The sequence below is a fragment of the Numida meleagris genome, chromosome 5 (genome assembly GCF_002078875.1).
Source record: "Numida meleagris isolate 19003 breed g44 Domestic line chromosome 5, NumMel1.0, whole genome shotgun sequence".
Classification (NCBI taxonomy): Eukaryota; Metazoa; Chordata; class Aves; order Galliformes; family Numididae; genus Numida; species Numida meleagris.
In genome coordinates, this window is record NC_034413.1 from 38427261 (window position 1) to 38451118 (window position 23858).

Sequence of the window (23858 nt, forward strand, 5' to 3'; positions counted from 1 at the left end):
GAACTTTATACTGCTTTTTCTCTGTCATAGATGAGAAACTGAGATAAAGAGATAGTAAAGTTTATAACCTGTTTCCTGCCTTCCCACTCTTTTGACTATAGACAATTTCACTTGATCAACAATGGAAAAGCCTGAAAAGAGCTGGGCAGATCAACCCTTCTCACTCTCAAAATATTAGTGCATAAAGAGGAAACCAACCAAGTTTTGCTAAGGAGATCATGGTTGTGGCCATGCTTAAAAAATAATAATAAAAATCACACATCAACCACAGATAGAGAAAGAACAACATATTAATGCTTTATTTAAAAGGTGTACAGGGAAGAGCAAAGGCTCTGGCCTTGTTTTTAAGGGAACTCATTCTAATCTCCATCAATTTCTGGTAAGGCAATAAGTTACTCCAAGTAAGTAAACCCTTTGGAAACAATGCCAACTATCAACGCAGAATATGTTTTAAGAGAAAGGTTTGCAATATGGAAGTAGCAGAGACTATGAGAGAAAAATGGAAGCTTTCAGAACAAACAGAAACAAAAGTAGAAATATAAATAAATAGATAAATAGACAAATAATGAAGAGTTAAAAATTTTGGAAAAGGGTTGGCAGATTACGTCAGCCATTTCTCAAGCAAACGCTATGGAAGTTTTGCTGGGATTGGTATAGAAATTGCTTTTTTTTCCCCTTAGTTCACAGAACATATGAGAACACCACAGGATTTTTTCTGTTTGTTTCAAAAACTGCTTGAGCTACTGCTCTAGGGAAACAAATACATATCCCGCCTGGAGCAGTGGGATTCTTCCTGAATTACCTGATTACTTAGTTCAGGTTCTGGATAACATTTCTTCTCCTTCCTTTGATAACTTAAATACTGTTTTAAAGACTATAAATTTCAGTTGACACTTTTTCCTAGGAGAAGTTGGATTTTTTCCCTTTCCTCAAAATGGCGTGGAGCAGGGGAAGGATAGAAGAAAGAAATGCTTACAGAAAATATTTTGGTTTTAGACTAATGACATCTAACTGTGTGGTTTTCGTGCCGCTGAGGGAGAAGGGTAGTTCTCAGACCAAGATGTTCTTCTCTAATAAATGTACTCAGAAATTCATAGCTATACTTCTGCTGTAATGAATAGAGGAGGGGGAAAGTACATGACTTTCCAACAAGCTGGTATATCCGTATATCATCCCTTTCTTTTCCACTTATCTGGGGTAAGGTGTCTTAAGGACCAGCTAGAAGTGATGAGGAAAATAATTAATTAGTAGAATCAGTGTCCACTATCCTAAGAGAGAAACCTTTTACTGATATCACATCCCCAGGCCCAGTTATTTGGGATGCTAGATTTTAATCCAGTTGCTGTTTGCCTTTGCAACTCTTTCCTAAAACTTCTGCTTTTTTTTTTTTTTTTAATAAGTACACAGCATTCTGCACAATGGACACCCATCCTAACTAATTAAAATAGTGAATTAACAATACTTCAGAGCACTCCATTCCTCTGTTTATGCAATATCCACCTGTATTCAGAACAGCTGAGAGAATCCTCAATGCAAGTAATCAAGAAGGTTTGCAGACGACCACAGACTGGACTCTGCTGTTTACAGATGCTTCCAGGCCTTACTCTTCAGAGGACCTTCCTGCCTTTGATGAACATTCTTGCAAACAGAAATTCATTGACTGGGGCAGTTCCAGCTCCACAAGGTCTTAGTCTTAGATAGGGGCACACACATAACTGTACAGGACCGAACGTAAACGGCAGCACCTTCCTATAAGGAGTTGACATCCAACAGACTCAGAAGAACAGCAGCACATAGCAGAGTGAATCAGAGCATCCAGCAGTGAGAATCAATATTGATTATTTAGAAGAAAATAAACATCAGATGTCTGCGAGAAAGAAATCTCTTTTCTGTCTCCTGTTAATTATCCCTGTTCTCTCCCATCCATGCTCTGGTAGCCACTACCTTCTCTCCTGCATGCAGCTGTAAATCACACTGCCAGAGGCAAGGTCAGGAAGAGCAAGTGCTGCTGTTGGAATGGCTGATTAGCCTGCAGCAGATCAGAGCTGCTAGCTGGTGGCCACAGGAAGGGAAAGGGCACTGTGGAAGGTCAAGCTAGGGATGTTTATCATTAAACAGCACTTTCATCCACAAACCGGAGCTGAGTTTGAAGGACAAAAGAGAAAAGAAGGGAGAGAGACGCCTCTTTTCTGACTCAGGTCATTATCTGCACTCACCTGCTCTGGCATCCTTCACTCCTAAATTTGTTCTCATCTTCCTGAAAACACTGTCACTTCAAACCAATAGCCAGCAATAGCAATACAGGACACAAACAAAGCATACACAATACACGATGTACTACAAAATTAGGACCAACCCAGACCTACCCCAGATTATATTTAAGATTACTGTAATTGATTTTTTTTTCCTTTGTTGACTTCAAGATCAGCACAGGAATAGAATGCCCCTGACTAAAGTTAGAGCAGCTCACAATTATCACCTTCTCTGAAGGCAGCTGCTACAACTGCTCAGATCACTGGTCAACTCAGATCACTCAAGCAACAAATTCACGAACAAAAAATGGCTAAATATCCCTATAGCCATTTCTTCTTACCAGCTTCCTTGTCCCTGTGATACCACAGTTTGATAAACACAGTTCTCTGTGAGAAAGAAAAGTAAATCAAATTAGGTCAGCATTTTTCAAGTATCCTTCTCACCTTCAGGGCTTTCACAGCCTGAGATCCAGAGTAATCGAATTCCCCTGCCTGACCGATCGACAGACCCCCAGATCCTAGAATGAGAACTTTGGAAACCTAAAGGTGTGAAACAGTATGGAGAAAGTCAGTACCACAGAGGAGATGAATGGAGACTGTGCAGCACAGAACAGCCTCAAATTAAAAAACATACATTCTAAAAAGAGAATAAAAGTCACCTCCAAAAACACTGCAGTTTTACTTCTGGAAGTTTTTCTCCAGGACTTCTCTGATATCTCTCTGGTTAGAGAAACATGACTCGTGCATAAGGCATGCAATAAATGAGTTAACTGTAACGAACTTATAGAGAACCGTGCCTCATTTTGGCTGCCCACAGAGTCCAGCTGCTGTCTAAGATAGCAAAACTGTATGAAATTCAGCTCACGCTAGGAATTTCAGACTTATTTGCTAAGCGACAGAGAGCATCAACATTATGATGCTGACACAAAATGTCACAGCCAGATTATCCCTGGGCACCTCATATACTGCTGGGAGAGCACCCTCCCTGGGAGAACTAGGAAGAAAAATACATGTCACTTCAGACCTTAAAACTTTCTGAAAGAAAAGGGAGTCAGTAACACAGCAAGAAAAACCTTTTGTAAAGGAGACCTCCTTCAACTTCCACGGTCTGCTTTTTATGCCACTTTGTATGGGTGGGTTTAGCAGGAACCAGTGAGCTCCCAGCCTCACTGACAGGCAGGAATCAAGAGCATCTGTACACTGACCTCCACTCTAGAAGCTGTTGCTCCAGCCTTGGGCAGGACCGAAGCAATGGTAGTGCCTTTCCCTCTCTTAACCAGTGAGATAAATGAATCAAACAGGAACTGGGAAAAATAAACACAGGTATTTAATCTCCAAAGTTGAACAAAACTAATAACAAGCAAACAAGGGAAAAACAGGCCGTTTGTAAGCACAAGCTATCAACACTATTCCGCTGCCTTTAGAAGGCAGATTTCTCTTCATCAGAGAGGAGGGGACCTTTATTTATAATGACTTTGGTGTATCTGACAAAGCTGCATTCAAGAAAGTGAGGTCATATCAGGGAGAAAACATATAAATCATGTCTGTGCATTCTGTTTGTGTATGGTTGGCAGTAGAATCAATGAGTGCGCGTTGAAAGCTAATATACAGAAAACCATACACTTAACTACCTCAAGTGAACTGTGTGGAATGGATTCTGTTACAGAGCTGGGATCTGAAAAGGTATACATAAAGGTCATTTGTGCTAAATCAGTATTTCCCTTCCAGAGGGGACCTCAGAGCAGCTGTGAGGGAATTTTTCTCCAGTTTCCACATGCTTCATCTCGCAAGCCTGTCTGCCTTGCAGCCAGCCAGCACAGACTGAGGAGGCAGCAGAACACACTCTGGCTACACCCATCTCCGCGCTTACAGAGCTCAGTCCATGAAGCCGGTTGCAGGGAATCACCTGTGGCAAGGAGTATGGATGGGTCCTGCAAGCCTAGCAGTACAGCATCTAAATAACCAAATCCATCCAAGCAGTGGAAGTGCACATATTTGGAATAGACAGCTCAAGGTTGTTAACCTCAGCGAACTCAAGTCAATCACATTGGTAAGAATGTTCTTGATATCAAGAGATTTACTTGCAAGTTTAATCAACAACATCAAATTAAGATTAAAATAAGCACTTCTATGTATATTCCCACCTTCTCAAGAAAGGTTAAGAAGTATATTTATGTTCAGACATGCCTCCTCTGCCTTCCACATCCCCCGTTGTTGTTTCGTCATACTCTGTGACTATGCAACCAGTTGTTACAGAATTTGTGCAAAGTCACAGATGGGGGATTAAAATTTTGTTTCACTTAGGAGAATCAGAATGAGGAAGTGTGAATTCATTTACATAACTCTACAGTAATTATAAAATTTGCAAGTGGAACTAAAATGTATTAGAAAGTTAATGATTTTATTACAAAACATCTGTCTGGGATTTTTTTCTCTACGATGAAATCCTTTTCCTATTGCAATCACCCCAGGTACAAGAGATTTGAGCTTGATTCTGCAAAGGCTTAAGCACTTCAGTAACTTCCAACACACAAATAATCCCACCAGGACTCAAAGCACGCACATCATGTGAATGGAACCATTGATCCAAAGCACACAGAAGTCAATAGATGCCTTGCTGCTGATTGTAATTAACTGTGATTCAAACTAAGCAGAACAAGTTTATGCATGATAGGGTCCTCTGTGAGGATCCTAACTTTTCCAGAAACAAGATTTAGGACCATCACTAACACAAAGACTTGTCATTGTAGCTGATACATATCTGCACTCCCCAGGGCACATAAAAGTAAGGCTGGATCAATTCTCATACAATACCTCTGTGTCTGCCGGCCCAGGATTTGCATCTGGGTAGAACTGTGCAGTGAAAATTGGTCTGGTCTCATGCATAATTCCCTGCAGGATTAAAAACATTTATCTTAGATGCTTCCTTGCAAGTGGGCAAGAGAACAGAAACCGAGATCCTTGTAAGTACAAAAGGCCAAGCAGCTGCGATGCTTTTGGGAGCTGCCAAATTTAAACCTGTTTCATTCCCAGTCTTCAAACTATGTCTCAGCTGAGGAGCCTTGGAGATTTTTGCTCTTCCGTGAATGGTCCAATGCCTGTATAACTCACTGAGCTGTGCGTGGCTGAGAAGCATAGTGGAGACATCACTTCCATAACAATCACAAACATTATTCAATTGCATGCACTTAACAGAGCAGATAGGCTAGTCTGCCTGCAGAGGAAATTCTGGACCAGGCAAAGAGGAAGAAAACATACATAGCAAGAAAAGGTCACCTTGAAGGATCCTGTTTCTCTAGTTTAACTGCCCCAATCTTGCTAGGTCTGTTACAGAAGATTTCACTCATGCTCTTTACTTCTATAAAGTACTTACTTTACTTCTACTCACTTTAAATACTGACACAAAGCCTTGCACATGATGTCTGCCCTGGGTCATTTTTGGGCCTGTGATGAAGTGGGACCACTGCTCTGAATAAGCAATAGCTTTGAATAAATGTTGAATAACTGAGTTTGGAGACAGCACTCTTATTTTCAGTTAGAGTCGGGCAAAACAAACTTGTCAGCTGCAAGCCTGATAGCACCAGGCAGCATGGTCCACTGGCAGACTACACGATAGCTGTCACTGCTCACGGCCCCAGATTCCAGATGGAGGAAATCAAAATTCCCTCAAGAGGGAATTCAGGAAAAAAATAGTTCTGATACAATCTGCTTCCCTTATGAATGGACAAAGGAGTCCCAGCAGCTCCTACGGAGCAACAGCACCATCCAGAGCTGCAGGGTGGGATGCTGGGATAGGGCAATGGTGTGAGATGAGCGACTGACCACAGGGTGAGTTTCTGTCCTCCAAGTAAAGAGCACCACTGGTGTGTCAAGTTTTCCCCGAGTGCTCATGTTATTACTACTTATACAAATCTCTCCAAAATATTCCATGGTTTGTCAATATTTGGAAACCTGTACTGGTGGCCCTGTCCAGCTGTGATGGGTCAAGTCAGTCAGTATTTTTTCTTTTCCAGACAAGAATAAAACAGACTGCATGTGAGAGCCCATTCAATCCTGTTCCTGTTTGTGCATCTCCATGCTAAAATTGCATTGCTCCTCATCCCTCTCCAGCACACGAACAAATCTATGGAGGTTTAAAAGACTGATGCATTTTTGAGGGGGACACAGAAATGGTCCTTCTTTTCAATGACTTTCTGATAAATAACAAGACCTGCACAACGCTAGGCCTAATGTACAATATTTAACATGGTCGACTACAGAGCCTAACACCCGCCTCAATATCTCCAACCTTGATAGACCTGAGTAATGGGATTTTGTTTTTCTTCCTGTTCTTTTCCTTGTTCAACTGTGAACATCTAGTAGTCAAGCTTTTTTTTTTTTTTTAATCTGTTTTTTTCCCCACATGGAGGTCACTTGGTATGAGGTCTCTACTTCAGGTCTGATAAGTTGCTCTGTAGGGGCAACTGCCCGTTTCCCTCCTGACATTTAGGCCTTGGAATTCTATTTACATTAACACACCAAATTCAACTCTAATAACATTCCTTTTCTGTGCTTCATAACACAGAATGAACGCAACAGTACACTGACATGGGTTGGTGCACTTGCAGTGGGGAAATCACTGAAGTTAATAAGGCAGCATTTCCAGGGAAATCATTAGGTCACTATCACAGCTGTACATTTTGGGCTAATATGGACAACAGAAGTAATGGTCCACCTTCTTTTGGACTGCACAGCAGGGCTCCAAGTAAAGTCGATGGGGTCAGGTCACTAAGTTTAGTCCTGATGACTAATTGTAACCTGACTGCAAGGACAAAAAATAAAGAGAGACAGAGTTTTTACTCACTAAATGCTGCTATCTACAGATAAAAAAATAAGGAAAGCATGCACTCACCTCATTTGTTTGATCATTAGCATTCACAAAGAGAGGTTTCCAGCCAGCTGGGAGGGTAGAGCTGTCGATGGCATAAGCATGGTTCTGAGTAGTGATGACAGCCTGTCCATTCACTACATTCAGGACGGGCTGATTCTGTCCTCTGAAAGAGAAAGGGAAAAGGAAAGGGTCAGAGAACAGGAGTCAAAAGTGGCAGGTGTGACCAAATGCCACAAAACAATAAATCTTAGGAGAAACTTCACTATCCCTCAGTTTGGTGGAGACCAATTACTCTCAAAAAAAGCAATGCACATCAGGGCTGTTTAATTAAGGGCTAGGAGAACGTCAAGACTGAAGAAGTAGTGTTACTGCCATACTAGCTCACGTTGAGGCAGTTCAGAAGTATGATATGCTGTCTGGTGGCCTTTAGTGATGCTGAGGTGATCTATCTGCGCCCCGAGTAGCAGAAGAGCTGCAGCACCTGTTGGCCATCTGCATCTTGTAGGAAGTAGCTCCAGCTGCTATTCCAGTGATTAGATTCCCCATGCCAATTCCAAACAAAGGCTCTGGACGACTGCTCTCCAGGATCTAAAATGAAAAGGTTTTCAAAAGATACTGGAGTGTCTCTGTTCGGCAATTCCAGCATAAACCATGCTATGCTCCTAGCCCTGCTGCAGTTCCCACACAGCAGCCACATGCAGAAAAACAGTGAATGCAAGGGTAGCAACAGTCTACAAAGGAAATTTGTCTCCTCTCCTCTGCCTCAGAGGGAAACCTCAGAGCACAGCTTAGTGTCTCAGTCTACTCAAGGGGAATAACCAATGTCACTTTGCATTAAAGTATGACATTATTTTTAAAAAGAGTGCTGAAAAATCCAGGCTGGTCTTTCACAAGGTCACGAAGGCGCTGAAAGAGTACAGGGCACTTTAAGGCACTGCTAAGGTAATTGTGGCAAGGTCTGTGTAGCCTTATTGTATCTACGGTCTGGAGACACCTCCAAGTGGACTGAGGTAAAGAATATCCTAGGAAGCTGAAATGGCTAAATGATATTTGGTTCATAATGTGTCAGTGCAACCAACTGTTCATATTTCAGCCACTTGACAAAAAAAGGCAAGAACAAAAAACTAGCCTGTTGGCTACCGCACTGTACCTTTCTGACATTCTGAATCACTTCCTGGGCCTTCATGGGATCTCCTGGACCTCCAGAAATTATGAGCCCATCGTACTCCATGCTGGTAAAATCATGGTCCCATGGAACTAAATGTACTTCTGCACCTTGCTGGGAGAAAAATAAGCAATGAGGGGAGCAAAGGGGCAAATGAATTTATGTTTGAAGGCTGTTCCCATGCTTTCTTTTCCCTGGGGTTGAGCTGGGATTTCAGCCATTCCTTTGTCAGGGACAATACCAAGACTATTTTTAATTATGCCCAGATTATTTTCACTAGCCTGGTAGAATTCAGTGTCTTTAAGCCACCACAGCACTTACCAAGTCTTTTTAAAATTCACTAATAAGATCACAACTTAGTAGTGGAATGTGAAAAAGGTGTGTAGACACGTTCAACATGCTCACTTTCATATAGTGCATTCATCCTAACTGCTAACACAGAGCTTCCTTGCCTCTTTCTATGACATGCCAGAAATCATCTTGCACATCAAAAAGGGGATGAATATCTACATTATCCAGAAAACTGAGACAAGTAAAGCTTGTACATCCAGAGAACGAGAGGACACCACCTTCACTCCTCCTGCGTGGCTAGAGAAGTAAGGACAGCTAAATCCCAGTGCTAACAATAAGAAAAGATTTTCAAAATATCCTCAAATTAAAGAATAACTTTGGCTGAAGGGAGCCCAGGAAGTCATTTCATGCAATCCCTGATCAAAGCAGGGGTGACTTCCACTTTAAGGCAAGGTTAAAAATAACCTTAAAAAACTCAGTTGAGTTTTCATATCTTCAAGGACAGACATTTCACAACTTCTCTGCGTCTCTGTTTCAGCCACTCAGCAACCACTCTCACTGCAAAAATTTTTCCCATTGACTCATTTTTGACAGTGTTGGGTTGGTTGTTTTTTAAGGAGAATATGCCTTGTCTCTTTCAAATTCACCCTCCTGGAATTCTTTATGCCTGAAAGGCTGCTGCACAGGTCCACTTCCTTACCCCCTTCAACATCAAGCATCAAGCTCAAGAACACTTCCTAGACCATAAGAATCATTCTAAAACAAAAATCACCTGTACTTCATTTTAGGAGGGAAACAGTTACTGGAAGTAACGTGTCCAGGTGGAAGGAAGGCTACTGAGTACAGGCAAGGCCCTTACCAAAGGAAAGCAGGAGATGAAGGATATAAAGCACTGAACTACCTTTACCAGCAGACGGATAACGTTGTTCTTCAACCCACAGTCAACTGCTACAATTTTAACTGGGTTCCCTTTGCCATATACCTTGACTTCCTATAAAAAGACAGACCATGCTGTAAATAACGTATCACCCCTTGCTGCACAAAACACAGGGAAGATAAGTAGCAGAAGAACTCTTCAGCATGTAGCAACTGGTGCTTAACGATCAATTTACAGAGAAATCTCCAGAAGTACAGATATTCACACTTCCTCCAGCTTTTTGTTAAAGTAGAAATTATAATACTGTTTTATATCTTGTTGATTACAGCAGTGACAGCAATCTCTAAGAAGTCACTTGTTTCCATAGCTAATGACAAGCTTTTTTTCCTATGTTTCACCTCATTAGCAGTGAAGTAGTAAGTCAGTTCTCACAGATCATTACAGCTCAAGAGAACCGCCAGATACATGGGGAGAGATTTTCAGCTGAAGTGAAATCATCGCGCTGATGTCAGTAGAGCAAGGTTGCTTCACACCAGCTACAGATCCATCCCATTAAACACCATCCCAAGTTGCCAGACACAATAAGACCAAAGCATAACACGGCTGGCTATATTTTGTGGCAGAATTCCACCGCATCACTGCGCTACAGACTGGTCATCTACCACTGAGCATCAGCTATGTGACGCAGACAATTTTACCCATTTGCCAATGCTTCTCTTGGCACCTTCTCTTCCAGCTGCTGTTCCCATCCTACAAAGTAAATTGGTACTACAGGTCACCTGCCTCAGTCCCCAAACTGGACCATTTTTACAACCAAGCATCTGTTGGTTGCAGCTCGGATGGAACATGATAAAGATGGATCTTGATATTGCAACATGGAGACATATTGACAGACAGCTACAGCACTGACATAGGGTTATTTATAGACAGCTTCTTTCTGAAGCTTGTTGAATTATTTTACTTGTTATGCAACTGCAGTTAATGCCAGGCCAGGATGCTACTTGTCAATGAGCACATAAGGCAGCCTTCTTTCTCAAAGCAAACTCTTTGCTTACCTTCAGCAATTCTCATCTCCTGAAGACTGATATTCAGAAGCATACTTTAGATAGAGTTTTTCCTCTTGTGCAATTTTATTTATTTATTTTTAAGTGAGCTAAACAACTCCCTTTTCATCAGCTTCCCTGGCATTCATATTTCACAGCTGGGCCTCTTTATGAAAAGGTGCTAAAATCCATGCTCAGTACGCCTTGGTGTTGAGCAATTAATTGATTCCTTTTCAAGGAGGATTATGACCAGCCAGAAGGAAAAAAAAAAAAAAAACACTCTACAGGGAGCACAAGAATTTTTAACAGAATAGTATAGTTCCTCCCTCTGTGTTATCCTACTTCAGTTCTTGTTTGAGTTGGTATCTTCTCAAAGATCGAGGTGAAGAGACTGATAGAATGTAAGCAAGAGCATATCTCCCAGGTGAAGACATCTCTCACCATCATCAGGAGCGACTGACTGCCATTTCAGGAGCAGAGGTGGAAGAGTCAGGGCACAAGCTACCACCACCCTTCACTACAAGGTTTCAAGCTGCAGAGAAAGCTAGAGAGAATCGAGGAACAAAACTTCTTGGAGTTATTTTAATCACCTTCTCAAAACTTCCCCTTGTCCAATTAATTAGGCTATGATTTGTTAACAGCTTTCCTTCAGCAGCAGGACTGGATTTAGTCTCTGCTGTCTTCACGATCCTTCTTTCACTTCTCACACTTATTCTTCCTCTGTACTGCAGAGCACTGACCCCTGCATCTGGCAGGGAGTATGGCTAGACCAGGAACTGAAGCAGGGAAATGTTAAAATATATTCATTCCAAAGCCAAAGGATTTCCCTCATCTCTTCACAGCACAGCCTATAAAAAATGTCCCAGTCTGAAATGACGACGTGGGAAGGCTGTAAGCCAGCCGTCAGGATGAGGAGAAACCCCTGCTGGCAACAGCAATGAGAACAAAAAAAGTACACAGGACTGAATGTGTAGATAGAAGTGACCTTTTAACTTCAAGGAGTGAAATCTCTTTCATTTGCTCTGGAACCCTGGCATCAAAATAAATCTCCAAAAAACAAAACACTGGCAAGTTTTCTAAATTCCCTGCCTTGTATAAGCAATGCTAGAGTATAGAATCTATATAATAGTATCTATTGATGCCAGGGAGAGGAGGAAAAAATAAAAACAAAAATAAAAAAATCTCTCCAAAATACAATTGATTAGCAGGTCTTAATGTATCCTGATTAACATGAAAATAACTGTTTGGCAACTGATAGATTATTATGTCCAGTAATTATCAACACTAAGCAGCTTACTTCATTGTCAGCTTTATTTGTGATGTTGCTTTTCAAACCTACAAAATTAAGTTATAAACCTAACGAGACTACCAAAGCTCCATTTATCTTATTATATTGCCCTTTTAGAAGCCATTTTCAACACCTTTAGAGTAATTCTGTCCTTATAATTGCAGTTTATCATCAGCAACCTTACCTGTTGCTGAGTTACTGCTCAAAATGGCTTCTCTGGCATCTTGCAATCACAGATCACAAAGACCTTAATAAGCAACTGATATCCATCCTTCTTTGTAGCAATGAGGCTCTGACTCAAGATACAGAAGGCATTGACATAAGATAGTGGGACCCTTGATTTTCAAGGCTGCCTGTGTAGCCTAGTGGCATCTCAGGTAACTATTTACTACTCTAAATCCAAAGCTGAATGATGTTGAGATCATAGACCTCCAAGGTCTAGAAGTTATATGGTTTAGAAAAGGATCGGACTGCTTATCCTCAGAGCAAATGGGGAGCAGTGAATATCCAGAAGGTACAGAACTGGGACTACGAGTTCTCACCTTTGTTGAAACTTCTGCAATTAAGTTCTGCTTATTTGGGTCTGCAAACTCTGTGGGTTGACCTTCAAATTCAATCTTCCCAAGTACTGTGCCCTGTGAAAATACACCAGTAAACAAAGCGTGAGCATGGGAGAAACTGTGAACACTGGAGCAAGGTGGTGACAGGCACAGCAACCTGAGCATCTGTGTAGAGATAGTTTCTTGACTGTTTATAACTATTCCAGCATATTCAGAAGTTTATGATGCTTTCCTGGCATTAAAAACATGTTTAAACTTCTTTCATCTAGAGATAAAGCAGTGCCATCAGTAAAATCCCTGAACAGCTTGGTAAGCTTTCTAGTGACAGTAAAACGGGTTGCCTTCCAAGAGGATCTGGATTCAGATCCCCAAATAAGATCTGAGAGTAATCCCCAAGGCATTTTGCAGCTTTTGGTTCTAGACACCCACTGTGAGGTCTTTAGCCACATACTGTGGATAGCTATAAGGCAGCAGAGCTGTAAAGCAAAGCTGTGTGGGAAGCAGGCCATCACAGCTGTTTGACGAATAATCTGATAAAAATAAAAATAAAACTGACTCCAGCGAGCTCTGCTCTTTACACCTCACAGAAGCTATGACACCCTTGATCTAATAGCAGCATATCCTACTTCACGTTATGCTCATTAAACTTCTCAGTGGAAGAATTCTCGTTTTGGCTTTTCCCCTCTCCTGGAATAAGTGGGATGAACCTAGGATTAACCTTTTCCTTGGCACGGGGACAGGGTGTGCAATACAGAACTTCTGAAGGTAGTAAGAGGAAAGTGAAACTAAGGAAGTCTACATTTTGTGGTAACTCTTCACACACAACAGTGTCACAACAAAACAGTTCATCCTGTGGATGCTGGGACTGCTCACAGGCTTTAGTTATACTTCCTTGAGATACTTCCACGGTTGATCATGCTAGAAGTATCGTTGCCATTTTCTTAAGACAGAAATGTGCCATCATCTTGCACTGCCAATGCACTACTAAGGGTAAGTTTTAAAGACAGCTCTTAACAGTGACTGACATCCTGCCTCACAGTGAAGTGAGGCTTCACACCACAAGGTACTCCAAACTGGTTTCTGTGGAGCAGAGCTGAAAAAGTCAGTATCCACCTTAAAGAAGCAAGGTTCTTGGGAGCCACAGACTGCTGAGACCCATTTTGCAGCCAGTCCTGTAAAAGCTGATGACAGAACCCTAAAAAATTCTTTCCCACAAATAAGAAATCTATGTTCTACCTTGCTGCTGGATTACTCAGCCAAATTTATCGTTAAAGTTGCTTTAACAATTTGCTGTTCAATTCCTCATTTGTCACAATGAAAGCCCTGTTCTCACCCCCCATTTATAAACAGACATGGAGTGAAATATTGTTTTTTTCAACACGATCGAGAAGTCATGGAGAAAAAGCTACATTATCCACTATTTTAGAAGCCATAAACCAATAACATTCAGATGTCAGCATAATGGGCATTACTGCCCTATGCTGTTTGAGAAGCTACTGGATAAATACTGAAAACGTATTTACTTTAGATGGAAGGAACGCTGATCCATTAAATGGTACAACTCAAGAAAGCAGAAAAAATGTATTTCCATTTCCCACTGCATAAACTGCACTTGTTTGCAGTCTGTAAGAGCAGGACAAATCCTTATCATCCCATAGGAATTCATTTACAAATAACTATTCAAGCTGGGTCATTGATATTTTGGTCATGGAACAAACAGGGGTGTGGGCTTGGACTACAGATCACAGACTTGTCACCTTAAGAAAAGAACAGCTTCAAATAACCCATTACAAAGGAAAAGCCTCCAAGACCCAACAATTTACATTCAGAGTGGCTTTGATCACTGTTTGAGCAGATGTGAAATGTACCTTAACACTAACTTCCTTTTGCTAACATAATCCTGCTTATGTCTTTCTATTGTTAGCTCTCAGAAACCAGAGAAAAGTAATGAATGTTAAAAATAATAACAGGTTTCAGTCAAAGAAAACCAGCCTGAATTAGGAATAAAGGTTTGGATACTGTAGGCATTTCTTAAGTCTTGAAGAACAAGAGTTTCCATCGACCAAACCTATGGATGTCTACGAACTAATCTGCACAAATGTCACAGAATTACTGTCATCTCTGTTATCATCTGATGGAACAGGTAGTTGACACTATTACTACATCAGCTTGTGCTGGAACACACCTACATGTAACAGGAAACCCAGAGCCTTTGGAAGAGTATGGGAATCCAAGCAGCATTTGAAGCCAAGGCAACCCAGTAGTAGCACTGTTACCTCAGGTTTGCTGCATTGTTAGAAAAATGTCCCAGTAATGGCAAGGTTAATGTAACTGGATTTAGGGAAGTGGATCATACCTTGTCACGAATTAACTTAGACAGCATTCTGGTATCAATCCCATACAGAGCAGGCACCTGAAGAAATCGCAGAAGAGATATAAGTTTGAGATTAAGCAGCTAAGATAGATGAAGACAGCAGCTAGTTCACTTTGCCAAGTAGAATGTCCCTTGGTTAAAGAGCTCTGGCTCTTAGCAGCTTTCTTACCAAGGCTACCTCACTTTCAGTTCTTCTCTTTTCCTCCTTGTTCCTATTCATAAAAAGCTTAGTTGTTCAAATCTTCTAGTTTCTGCACTAAAAAGCACTAAGCAGAAGCTCATGTGGCAAATACTGGTCTCATTTCTGAGCCACATGCCTTCCTCCTGAGCATCTACCCCTCCCAGCCACTACAAGTCAGTGACACTCTGCTGGCACATCCCTGACTCCCACAGCTTCAAGTGAGAGGGCTTCGGGCAGCTAACATCTCCTGAGGTTTCCACTGTGGCAGCCACTAGGAGAAGCACTGAAAAAACATCCAGTGAGAGACTGGAATATAATCTAACATGAATTGTTTTCAAAAACCAAATATCCCAATTTAATTAACAATCTATCTGTAAAGATGTTGGGAATACCATAGCACTACAACAAAGAGAAATGGATGAAAAGTCAGAGAACTAAGGAACACAGAACAAGCCTCGTACAGAGTAGTGAAGACATCTGAGGAGATAAGGGGCTACCAGTTCAATGTCGGATGTTCTTTCCCTTGTTCTCAGACACACAGGTCTGTTCTCTGAATGTAGTTATCCCTGGATCTCTCACCTTCTCTTCCTGCAACCACTCTCCTAGACTCTTCACAGCCTGCCAGTGACTGTACTCATTGCTGTAATCCAGCACCAGCAAACCTGAAACCTGCAGAGAGAAGAAATGTCATTTTGCACTGAAAGATCATTCTGTACTAGCCCTGTACATTCCTGACTTTCACTATACATCCAGTGCAAACCACATCAGAGATAAGACATAACGCCAGACAGATTTGATGTGACTGCTCTTGCAGAACAATGAGACAGAAAAATCTCATTCTTCACAGTGGGAGTGCATAGAACAGGTATCAGGCAAAGGGGTAAAGACATCAGCAGTTTGTCATGAGTGTACCTGGGCCATTTTACTTAGAAAACTCATAGAATAACGTAGCTTCCAGATAACCAAAACTACAAATTGTACCAAATGGAGAAAACAGTTCTTGATAGAAAGAAAATGGAAATGTAAGACAAAATGTTTTATTTTGATCCATTTTTTGTTTAAGAAAGCTTTTCACTTCTAAGTGACATTTCATTTCAAATGTCAACTCCATTTTCCAGTGGAGTTGGATAGCTTATAAAAGAGTCATTTCACCTCAGGACAGAAAAAGCATTTCACTGGTTCTGTAATTACACGGTTTTATTTCATTTTTCAGCTCTGCCACAACTGCATGGACACGGACCTGCTGCTAGCCAATGTGCCCTGTCACTAAAGAGTAAATACCGGTTCCTGCACTTTTACGTACAGCCTTCCTCACATAGCTGCCACTTTCCCTGCTTGTGGTTGTACAGGCATACAGAAAAAAAAGTCACTGCACACAAAGACTTCTCATTCTCTGGCATTTGTTCTCTCTGTGGCAACCAGTCCTGGGCAAACACAGATAAATGTGAATCAGAAGGGAATGTGGAGAGAAAAAAAAAAAATAAGTCATCCAGGACAGCAGTTCACAGAAACTGTGCCATGTGTACTACTGAGGGGAAACACTCCACTCCACTTTCAGACAGCACATGGCCTTGTATAGAAAGCAAGACAGATTACCTTTTGCCACCATATCTCTAGAAGAGAATATCCAGCAAAAGTAAGAGAAAGGTTAACTATCATTGATTCATTTTAACTGACATTAAGGTGCCACTAAATTCTTGCATGTGTGCACATGCATTCACACACACTCAGGCTGCTAGCACCACCTTTTGATCAAGTCTTGCATTGCCACCATTACCTTGATTCCATCGGACTCAAGAAATCTCCTGAGGCCTATTTCATCCAACGCAGCCGTGTCAGGCACGCCACCGTTCCCAACAACGGGATTAGCCAGTGTAAGAATCTGTCCTTTGTAGCTGGGGTCTGTCAAGGCTTCAGTGTATCTAGGTGAAGAAGTAATAGGAGAAAAACTACATTGTTCGAATTGAGAGGAGAACAAAAAGGCCAGTGAGAAGAGGACAGGCCTAAATTCTCATAGGATAAAAAAAAAACAACAGTATTTATGTGAAAATATTCTCAGAGAAAAAGCAAATCTGTGAATATGCCCTGTCTTTGTTATCTGTGGTTAAACATCTGTCACAGAGAACAAGGAAAGGCTTTTGCTTCTCATGTTTCACTGAACAAAAGCCCTGGAGCTAGTAGTAAACTTAGACTCCTTATGACTTAACATATCATTTGACTCATAGATAACAGCTGGTGCTTGGTCATTCCCTGGGTACCCCATGTGGCCAGTGCTTTGTCATCACCACCTCCTTCCATGTGGTACAAGAACTTGCCCCTCTCTATGCCAATACAATGCTCAAACAGAAAATCCAGCTGATAACAGAGCTGTTCCCTCAGCCTTGGTCCTTTCCCCAGTCTTCTTGTAGTTCTTCAGATGTCCAGGGCTGTAACTGTCCTTTCCATAAGGGAAGAGGTAGACAAATCTACACCTATCTATATCCTCTGGGTCCATGGAAGCAGCTACAAAGCATCCTTATGATTCCTTACAGCTTCTCTGGGTTCTTTCCCCCTACTTGCTCCATCAGCAAAGTACCATGGTACTGCTTCTGTAGTTTCTCCCAGCACAGAGGCCTGGCATCTCTTTCAGCCCATCTCCAGGTTCCCACCCACAGGACACCCCACATTTCACCCGACAGGATTCTTAAGTGCTTTTGCAGTTGGTTTGTGCATCGCTGAGGAAGGCAGGTTAAAGACAATGCTTTGGAACTCAGTAGTCCACGCTGGTCACAGAGCCCCAAAGCACGTCCCCATCTTCAGCCACAGGCAGAAGCCCCAGGGACTGCAGCTTTGTTCCAGAACCTGCCTCTATACTCCTCTCAGTAAGAACAGATCTAAAAGCGAGGTGGAGCATCTTCCTACAAAGCAGGACTGAATCTTAAGATGTTTGGAATTTAATGGAGGATCCTACCTAAGATTTTCCCATCAACTACTCTATCTTCTCCAAATGCGGTGGGGCCAGCAGATTCTGTCTCACTTCCAACCCCAAAAAGGAGAACAGGGTAAATATGATCTCCTTACCCATGCACCTGATTCTGCAGCTTCAAAGCAATACCCAGCCCTTTCCTTTCTCCTTTATATGCTAGCATACCATTGGAGCAATCTGTCTTTCAACACAAAAGTAGCTGTAATTTAGCAAAAAATGAAGGTAGCCACAGAAATATTTAGCCAAATGCATCAAGACACTTCAGGATGAATCCGCCCTCCAGAAAATGTAATTTATTACTGTCATCATTGTTTAAACAGTACATAATTGGCAACTCCAGCCATCTACCAGATATCAGCAAGTCACAAGAGACATTTTTATGGAACGCTGAATTAATCTGCCAGCAGATTAATTGTCAAACACTGGGAAACTCTTCACAAAACCTGGAATGGTTGCAGGCAGATACAGACAACCCAGCGCACCAGCCAGCTCTGAGAAATGACATGTCGAATGAACAATGGCCATGAAGTATTTCCAGGTAGGCTTCTCCTGCTGCTCATTATCTATACTTCCTGCTGCAGGTAAACAATCACACAAAGTGCAGTGTGATCACAGAACTACAGTAAGTGCATGGCATCTGCATATTTAGTCTCTCTCTCTCCTTCTAAGTCAACTGGCTATGCTTCCAAAAGACTCTTTGTTAATGACAAAGCATACACAATTAACCTTTACGCATTATTTGTAATCAGCAGATAAGGACAGAGAGCCACTAGGTTTAGCTGGGGTATGAAGGCACAGCTCTGCAGTAAGACAAAATGCCCTTTAAGCAGGCACGGTGCCTTGTGAAGCAGAGAGGAGCAGATGTGATCAGGAGCTCCAACGATGCTGCGAGGTCCAACCCTTGCTGTGCCTGCCCAAATCTCTGCCTGATTTCAGTAAATTCCCATCAATCAGTTCTTTCACTAGAATATCACATGAAACACATGCAGGCATACTGGAGGCAAATGCATTTACCAAGCTGATTCAAGCACAGTAACATTTTATGGGCTGTAATTCTTCTCTCTTAATTGCAAAATCTCTGCTCTTCCTTTTTCCCCCCTAATCCAAACAGATGGCTGCAACACAAGGATTTTTTTATTTGAGCAAACACTTCTGAAAAGTTCATCTTCATGCCTTTCTAATGAAAATTCAACACTTCTCCCCCAGATTAGTGCTCTCTGCCCTCTATTCTAGAGTAATCTGACATTTTTGCCAGCTGTAGCTACTTCAGATCTGAAAGCTACACATACGTAAAGTGCTTTACCTCCCCATTCTCTGACATGAGTCAGGACATGGGAGTCCAGACCAGGAGACAAGGTGCAGAGCAGCATATAAATTTTCTCAGCACAGAGCTCACACTGACCCCACTCATGGCCCAGAAATACCCAGTTCACAGTAAGCAACCTTCTGAGGCTTAAAACCAGCCGCAGTAAAATCACCCCCATACTAGCCTCTTGCTTCCTGCGCTGACTATCTGCTGTGTGCAGTCAGTCTGAAAGAGGCCCCAATCCTGGCACAGCACCTCCTTCACACAAGCACCTAGCCCTCCTACTGTGACCATGAAAACAACCATGGGTTGCATCCAATGGGCTCCATCGGATACGTAAGGTGTTGATCTCTGTGCTCAGGAGCACAAGAGATAGAAGTTTTCTTTCACTGAACAGCAATACCATGACTGGCAGCAAATCCTATCACTTTTATGATCTGCAACAATGCTGCAACCTCTTATCCTCTTCTTCTGTAAGTCAATCAGGTTCACATTTCAGGAGAGTGCTCTGAAGACTCAACTTTATATTTTGTATGTACTCTCCATTGCCATATGTTCCCTAGCCCAGAAGAGATCTCTCTTTTCACAGGCATCCTCCCCAAATCACTAGAAAATGAGCAAACACAGCTTCTGCTGCCACAGTAACATGTGGAGGAGAAATTAATCCATCAGGTCCTCCTTGACTTTTGTGATGTGACAAGATTTATTGCCCATAATCCATCACAGAGTAGAGAACTCTGGTGCCCTCCATCATTCTGATCTATATTAAACAGTTGTTTGTTGGCAGGTATATTAACACAGCAAGTAATTAGTGCTGTCAAAATACTTAAATAATTGCCTCGTAATGCAAAACTTTGCGAACAGATTTCCCTCCGCTGCAATTTAACATTCTCACCAATTAGATCATTTAAAAACTTGTCTTGTGAGTACTGTTTTCTCCAAGGGAGAGTAGAATTTGGAGAAAGCAAGGCAGCTGGGCAAATACTACTATAGAAGTATTGGAAGGCTGCAGGCAAAGACAGCTATGGATAACTACCAAAAAGGCCCAAGTACCAACAGCCGCAGAGCTGTCTCACCTGTCTAGGGACACCTCCCTTTCCTAATCAAAAGCCTCAATCCCCTGGGCAGATTTCCTTTACCCAAAAAATTCAATAAAAGCACGGGCAGTATTTGGTTGCCATCCTAAGCTAGCAGCTATAGGCTTCTAGCACTCAAGAGAACACAAAGTCAGGCTAGGTTAGGAATTAATCTGATCCTCTCCTTAACCCGGAAAGAGCACAGAGTTCAAATACATCCTTAACAATGGTATGAGACATCGTGTGTCAAAAACAATGGTTCATATAAGAAAACACAACTTGGGAACCTTGGGATTTAAGAATTTTGCACTGAGAAGCCAAATTGCACTACCCAGCAGGCTGCAGATGCTTCAGACCTCTATATTTAATCTGGACACTGGAGGCAGAACAAAGATTCATTAAACCAAGAAACTTAGTGTCCTGTTTCTGTGTGCTGATCAGCAGCTCTCTGCTCTGATTCGGCAGCGGCTGAATTTCCATGGGAAGGCAAGCAGATCTCTACATACCTCACTATCACAGCCAGCCATATCAGTCGTTAAAGGGCTACGATGCAAGAGGACTGCCTGAAGTCATGTTGTTAACTAGATCCCTCTATGTATCCCTAGAGTACAGTGTTTCCTATACAGAATGTCACATGCTTGGATCAGGACATTATGAGCCAGAGAAAAACATCCACAAAAACTACCCCTTTCATGCTGACAAACCAGTTATCTTCCTTTTATCTCATTTGCTTTTACCTTACCCAGAAATACCAGTGTTGAATACGACTTCCCCTGCTGTGGAGGATGGATAGCCAAAAGAATAGCCCTTCATCTTCGTTCCATCTTCCAGCACCAAGTTCGCTGTCTGCGCCTAGAGAAAAGCACATGAAGAGACTCAAATACAGGAGGAAAAGGCTTGATGTTTACACACGTAACACCTAGGACACCTGCCTTTCATACCTCATGATGTATGTGTTCCTGCCCCTCTCCCATTCTCAGCTGTCAAGGTACTGTCCCTTTTACTAGTCTCATGTTGTTCTTTTTCATCCTAATGGTTAGTGAACACTGTGCTCCTAGGGGAGGTAAGGAAGCTGGCAAACCTCAACACAAGCAAAGCATGTGCTCCTATTACTATGGGATCACCCTGGCTCCTTCCACATCATTTTGTTCATTTCTTCCACCACAGTGTCTTGCAATTATCCCATATCATAACTCTATAAGGGTATAAGGGAAAGAGTTGCCTCTCTATTCAATGTTTGCTCAAGGCTTGTTGCTGAGTATCCAGCCATGAACTTTGACAGGTGCTTAACTTCTGTTGTGACTGTACAGCTAAGCCGCTAAAAAAATAGTACGTGCTTCGATGGACTCATGTCAGAAGACAAAATTCAACATACAAATACATTCTGCTGTAGAGGAATTCACATCAGACACTCGTGATCTCAGTTACCTCATGGGTAGGCAAAAATTGTCCTAGACAATTTGTCCTTTAGACAAGCAGCCTAAATGAAAGTCTCCCAATAAAACAACAGCTCTTTCCAAGAATCTTCAGCAGACCTGAGCATTGCAGTGCTAACTCAAGTTATGGCAAAGAATTGCATGCATTTTGATACAACAGCTAAACACAGTCCTGTGAACAGCAAAAAATATGCAGCCTTGCATTCCATTTTGATAAAGGAATTTGAGGGCAGGATTCAAGATTGCTGAAAAAAATCATCAATTTTTGGTCTATTTGTGGTTCTGTTTTCAGACATCATAGATAAATTACCTGTGAATTTTTAAATGAGATGTATAGAGTTGCAATCAGACATTCAGCTCAAAGACAAATGTGATCAAGTCTCTCTACTAGACCTTTATAAGCTCTCTCTTACCTGAGAAAAATAATCCTCGCTTCACAATTTTGCCATACTCATGTAATCACTTTTTGGTAGCACATACACTTGTCAACAATTATTTTCAAGGATGAGGTACCGGAAGAGTAAAATTTCATTAAAAATTTCTGACAAACACCCTGAGAACTCACTGAGAATTGCAGCTACTTCCATTAAACCAGACTGAGGTATTAGTTTCACAAAAACAAAGTCTTCAGTTTTATGGTTTTGTTGCTCTCTTTATTAATGTCTTAATAAAAATATTAACAGTTAAAATAAGGTTGGACACCCACGACAGATTGGGTTAGGAGATTCCTTCAGGCAGCAAGGTCACCACTGACATACAGGGGAAGACCTAGAGTAAGCAAAAGCTGGACATAGGTTTGCCAGTGAATTTCCAGGATTAAAAAAAATTGGAAGATAAATCTTTTGGACACCAAGAAATTTCCACTTCTGTAAAGCATACAGAGTGCTGACCAGTGTATAAAACACGTTGATCGAAGCCAGAGTTGTGCCAAGTTTGTCCATCAGGCAGCAGCTCTTAACCATGGCTTATCTTCATACTGGTTTGTGTGCACGTGCATGCTTGTGCTTGAGTTGTTCTGTGTTTGTTTGTTTTATAGGTTATTTTTGGCTGGTGTGGTTGTTTGTTTTGCAAACACAAGGATTCTTCATACTGAGACTTTTTTTAAGAGAAGAATCAAGATCAATGTGCTGTAGAAAGGAGCAGAAGAGCTACTTTCCATTAACAGCACATCAGCTGAACAGTCGCAGCAAGGAGAAATTTCATTCCCAGCATTGAACATTTTGTAACAAGCATGGCAAACATTCATCTGGAGCTCCTCTGTGGTTATAAATACTGCACAAATCAATTACTAATGTACTGCAGAATACACTAAAAACCAAACTGCTCTGCCAAGTAATTGAATTCTGTGCATCTGGGATGCCTTGGATTTTTTCCTCATTAATGTCAAGCATCCAGTCATTCTCAGAAGGTTTAGTCATCACTTTCTGAGCCTTCTCACGTGATTGGATGGGATAGTCAGCACCACAGTCCTCCCACAGCTACTGATACAGTTTTTGCAGCCATAGATCTAGCCCAAATAAAAATCACTGTTTGGTCAGCCCCCTAATCTCCTAAAAAGCCTCTCGCTACAGCAAGCTTCCACACAATGAAGGGTTTATAAAGCAAAGAGGTCACCTGAGTGCCTTAGGCTGAGCATTGGACAGGATCTCCACCCTTTCTGAAGCCTGCTCAAAATCCAGCCCCCATCACTGACATGGCAGGCTGACTGCAGGAACCAGCTTTTCTCAGTCTTGGTTTCAGGAGATGGATCCCTGGATCGCCCCTCTGCACAGCCCACATATTTTGAGTGAGTCCATCCAAATATCAATGCCAGTTTAAGCAAGTCCTACCACTTGCTGGGGCAAGCTGGGGTCAGGACTTGAATCACAGCCAGAGCTCCAAACACAGCCTGGCAGGATCCTCCAGGAAGCAGAGTCCACTAGGGTGGAATGACCAGAAAAGTTAAAATCCACCTAGCTCCAAAATCCAGTGCAATGACCGTGACCTTTGAGGCTCACCCTCACCGTGGTAATTAACAGGAACCTGCAAGTCCTTCTGCACCATGACAGACCTCCCGCCCTTCTACACACTGAGCCAGCACAGAAATCACTTCTGTTGAATAGAAGCCCTGTTGTGCTATTACAGCCCCTACGCGATGTTCAAGTAATGCAGTGGGATGTCCCCGAGCAACCATA

The 23858-nt window shown here is 41.9% G+C and overlaps 1 protein-coding gene across 4 annotated transcripts in view; it reads right to left on the reverse strand.

Moving 5' to 3' along the window:
• Positions 1 to 23858, reverse strand: part of CPS1 (carbamoyl-phosphate synthase 1) — a 97780-nt gene that overhangs the window by 58633 nt on the left and 15289 nt on the right. For 2 of the 4 annotated variants that reach the window (XM_021397691.1, XM_021397694.1), the window contains exons 2-13: positions 20991 to 21100; positions 16679 to 16823; positions 15481 to 15570; positions 14703 to 14759; positions 12329 to 12421; positions 9480 to 9569; positions 8273 to 8401; positions 7604 to 7710; positions 7144 to 7285; positions 5067 to 5144; positions 3458 to 3556; positions 2697 to 2792 (exon numbers count right to left, since the gene is read on the reverse strand). In XM_021397691.1, the coding sequence (XP_021253366.1) occupies positions 2697 to 2792; positions 3458 to 3556; positions 5067 to 5144; positions 7144 to 7285; positions 7604 to 7710; positions 8273 to 8401; positions 9480 to 9569; positions 12329 to 12421; positions 14703 to 14759; positions 15481 to 15570; positions 16679 to 16823; positions 20991 to 21100 (1236 nt within the window). Of the gene's footprint in view, positions 1 to 2696; positions 2793 to 3457; positions 3557 to 5066; positions 5145 to 7143; positions 7286 to 7603; positions 7711 to 8272; positions 8402 to 9479; positions 9570 to 12328; positions 12422 to 14702; positions 14760 to 15480; positions 15571 to 16678; positions 16824 to 20990; positions 21101 to 23858 lie in introns of those variants that run through there. The other 2 variants (XM_021397692.1, XM_021397693.1) reach the window with 2 other exon arrangements.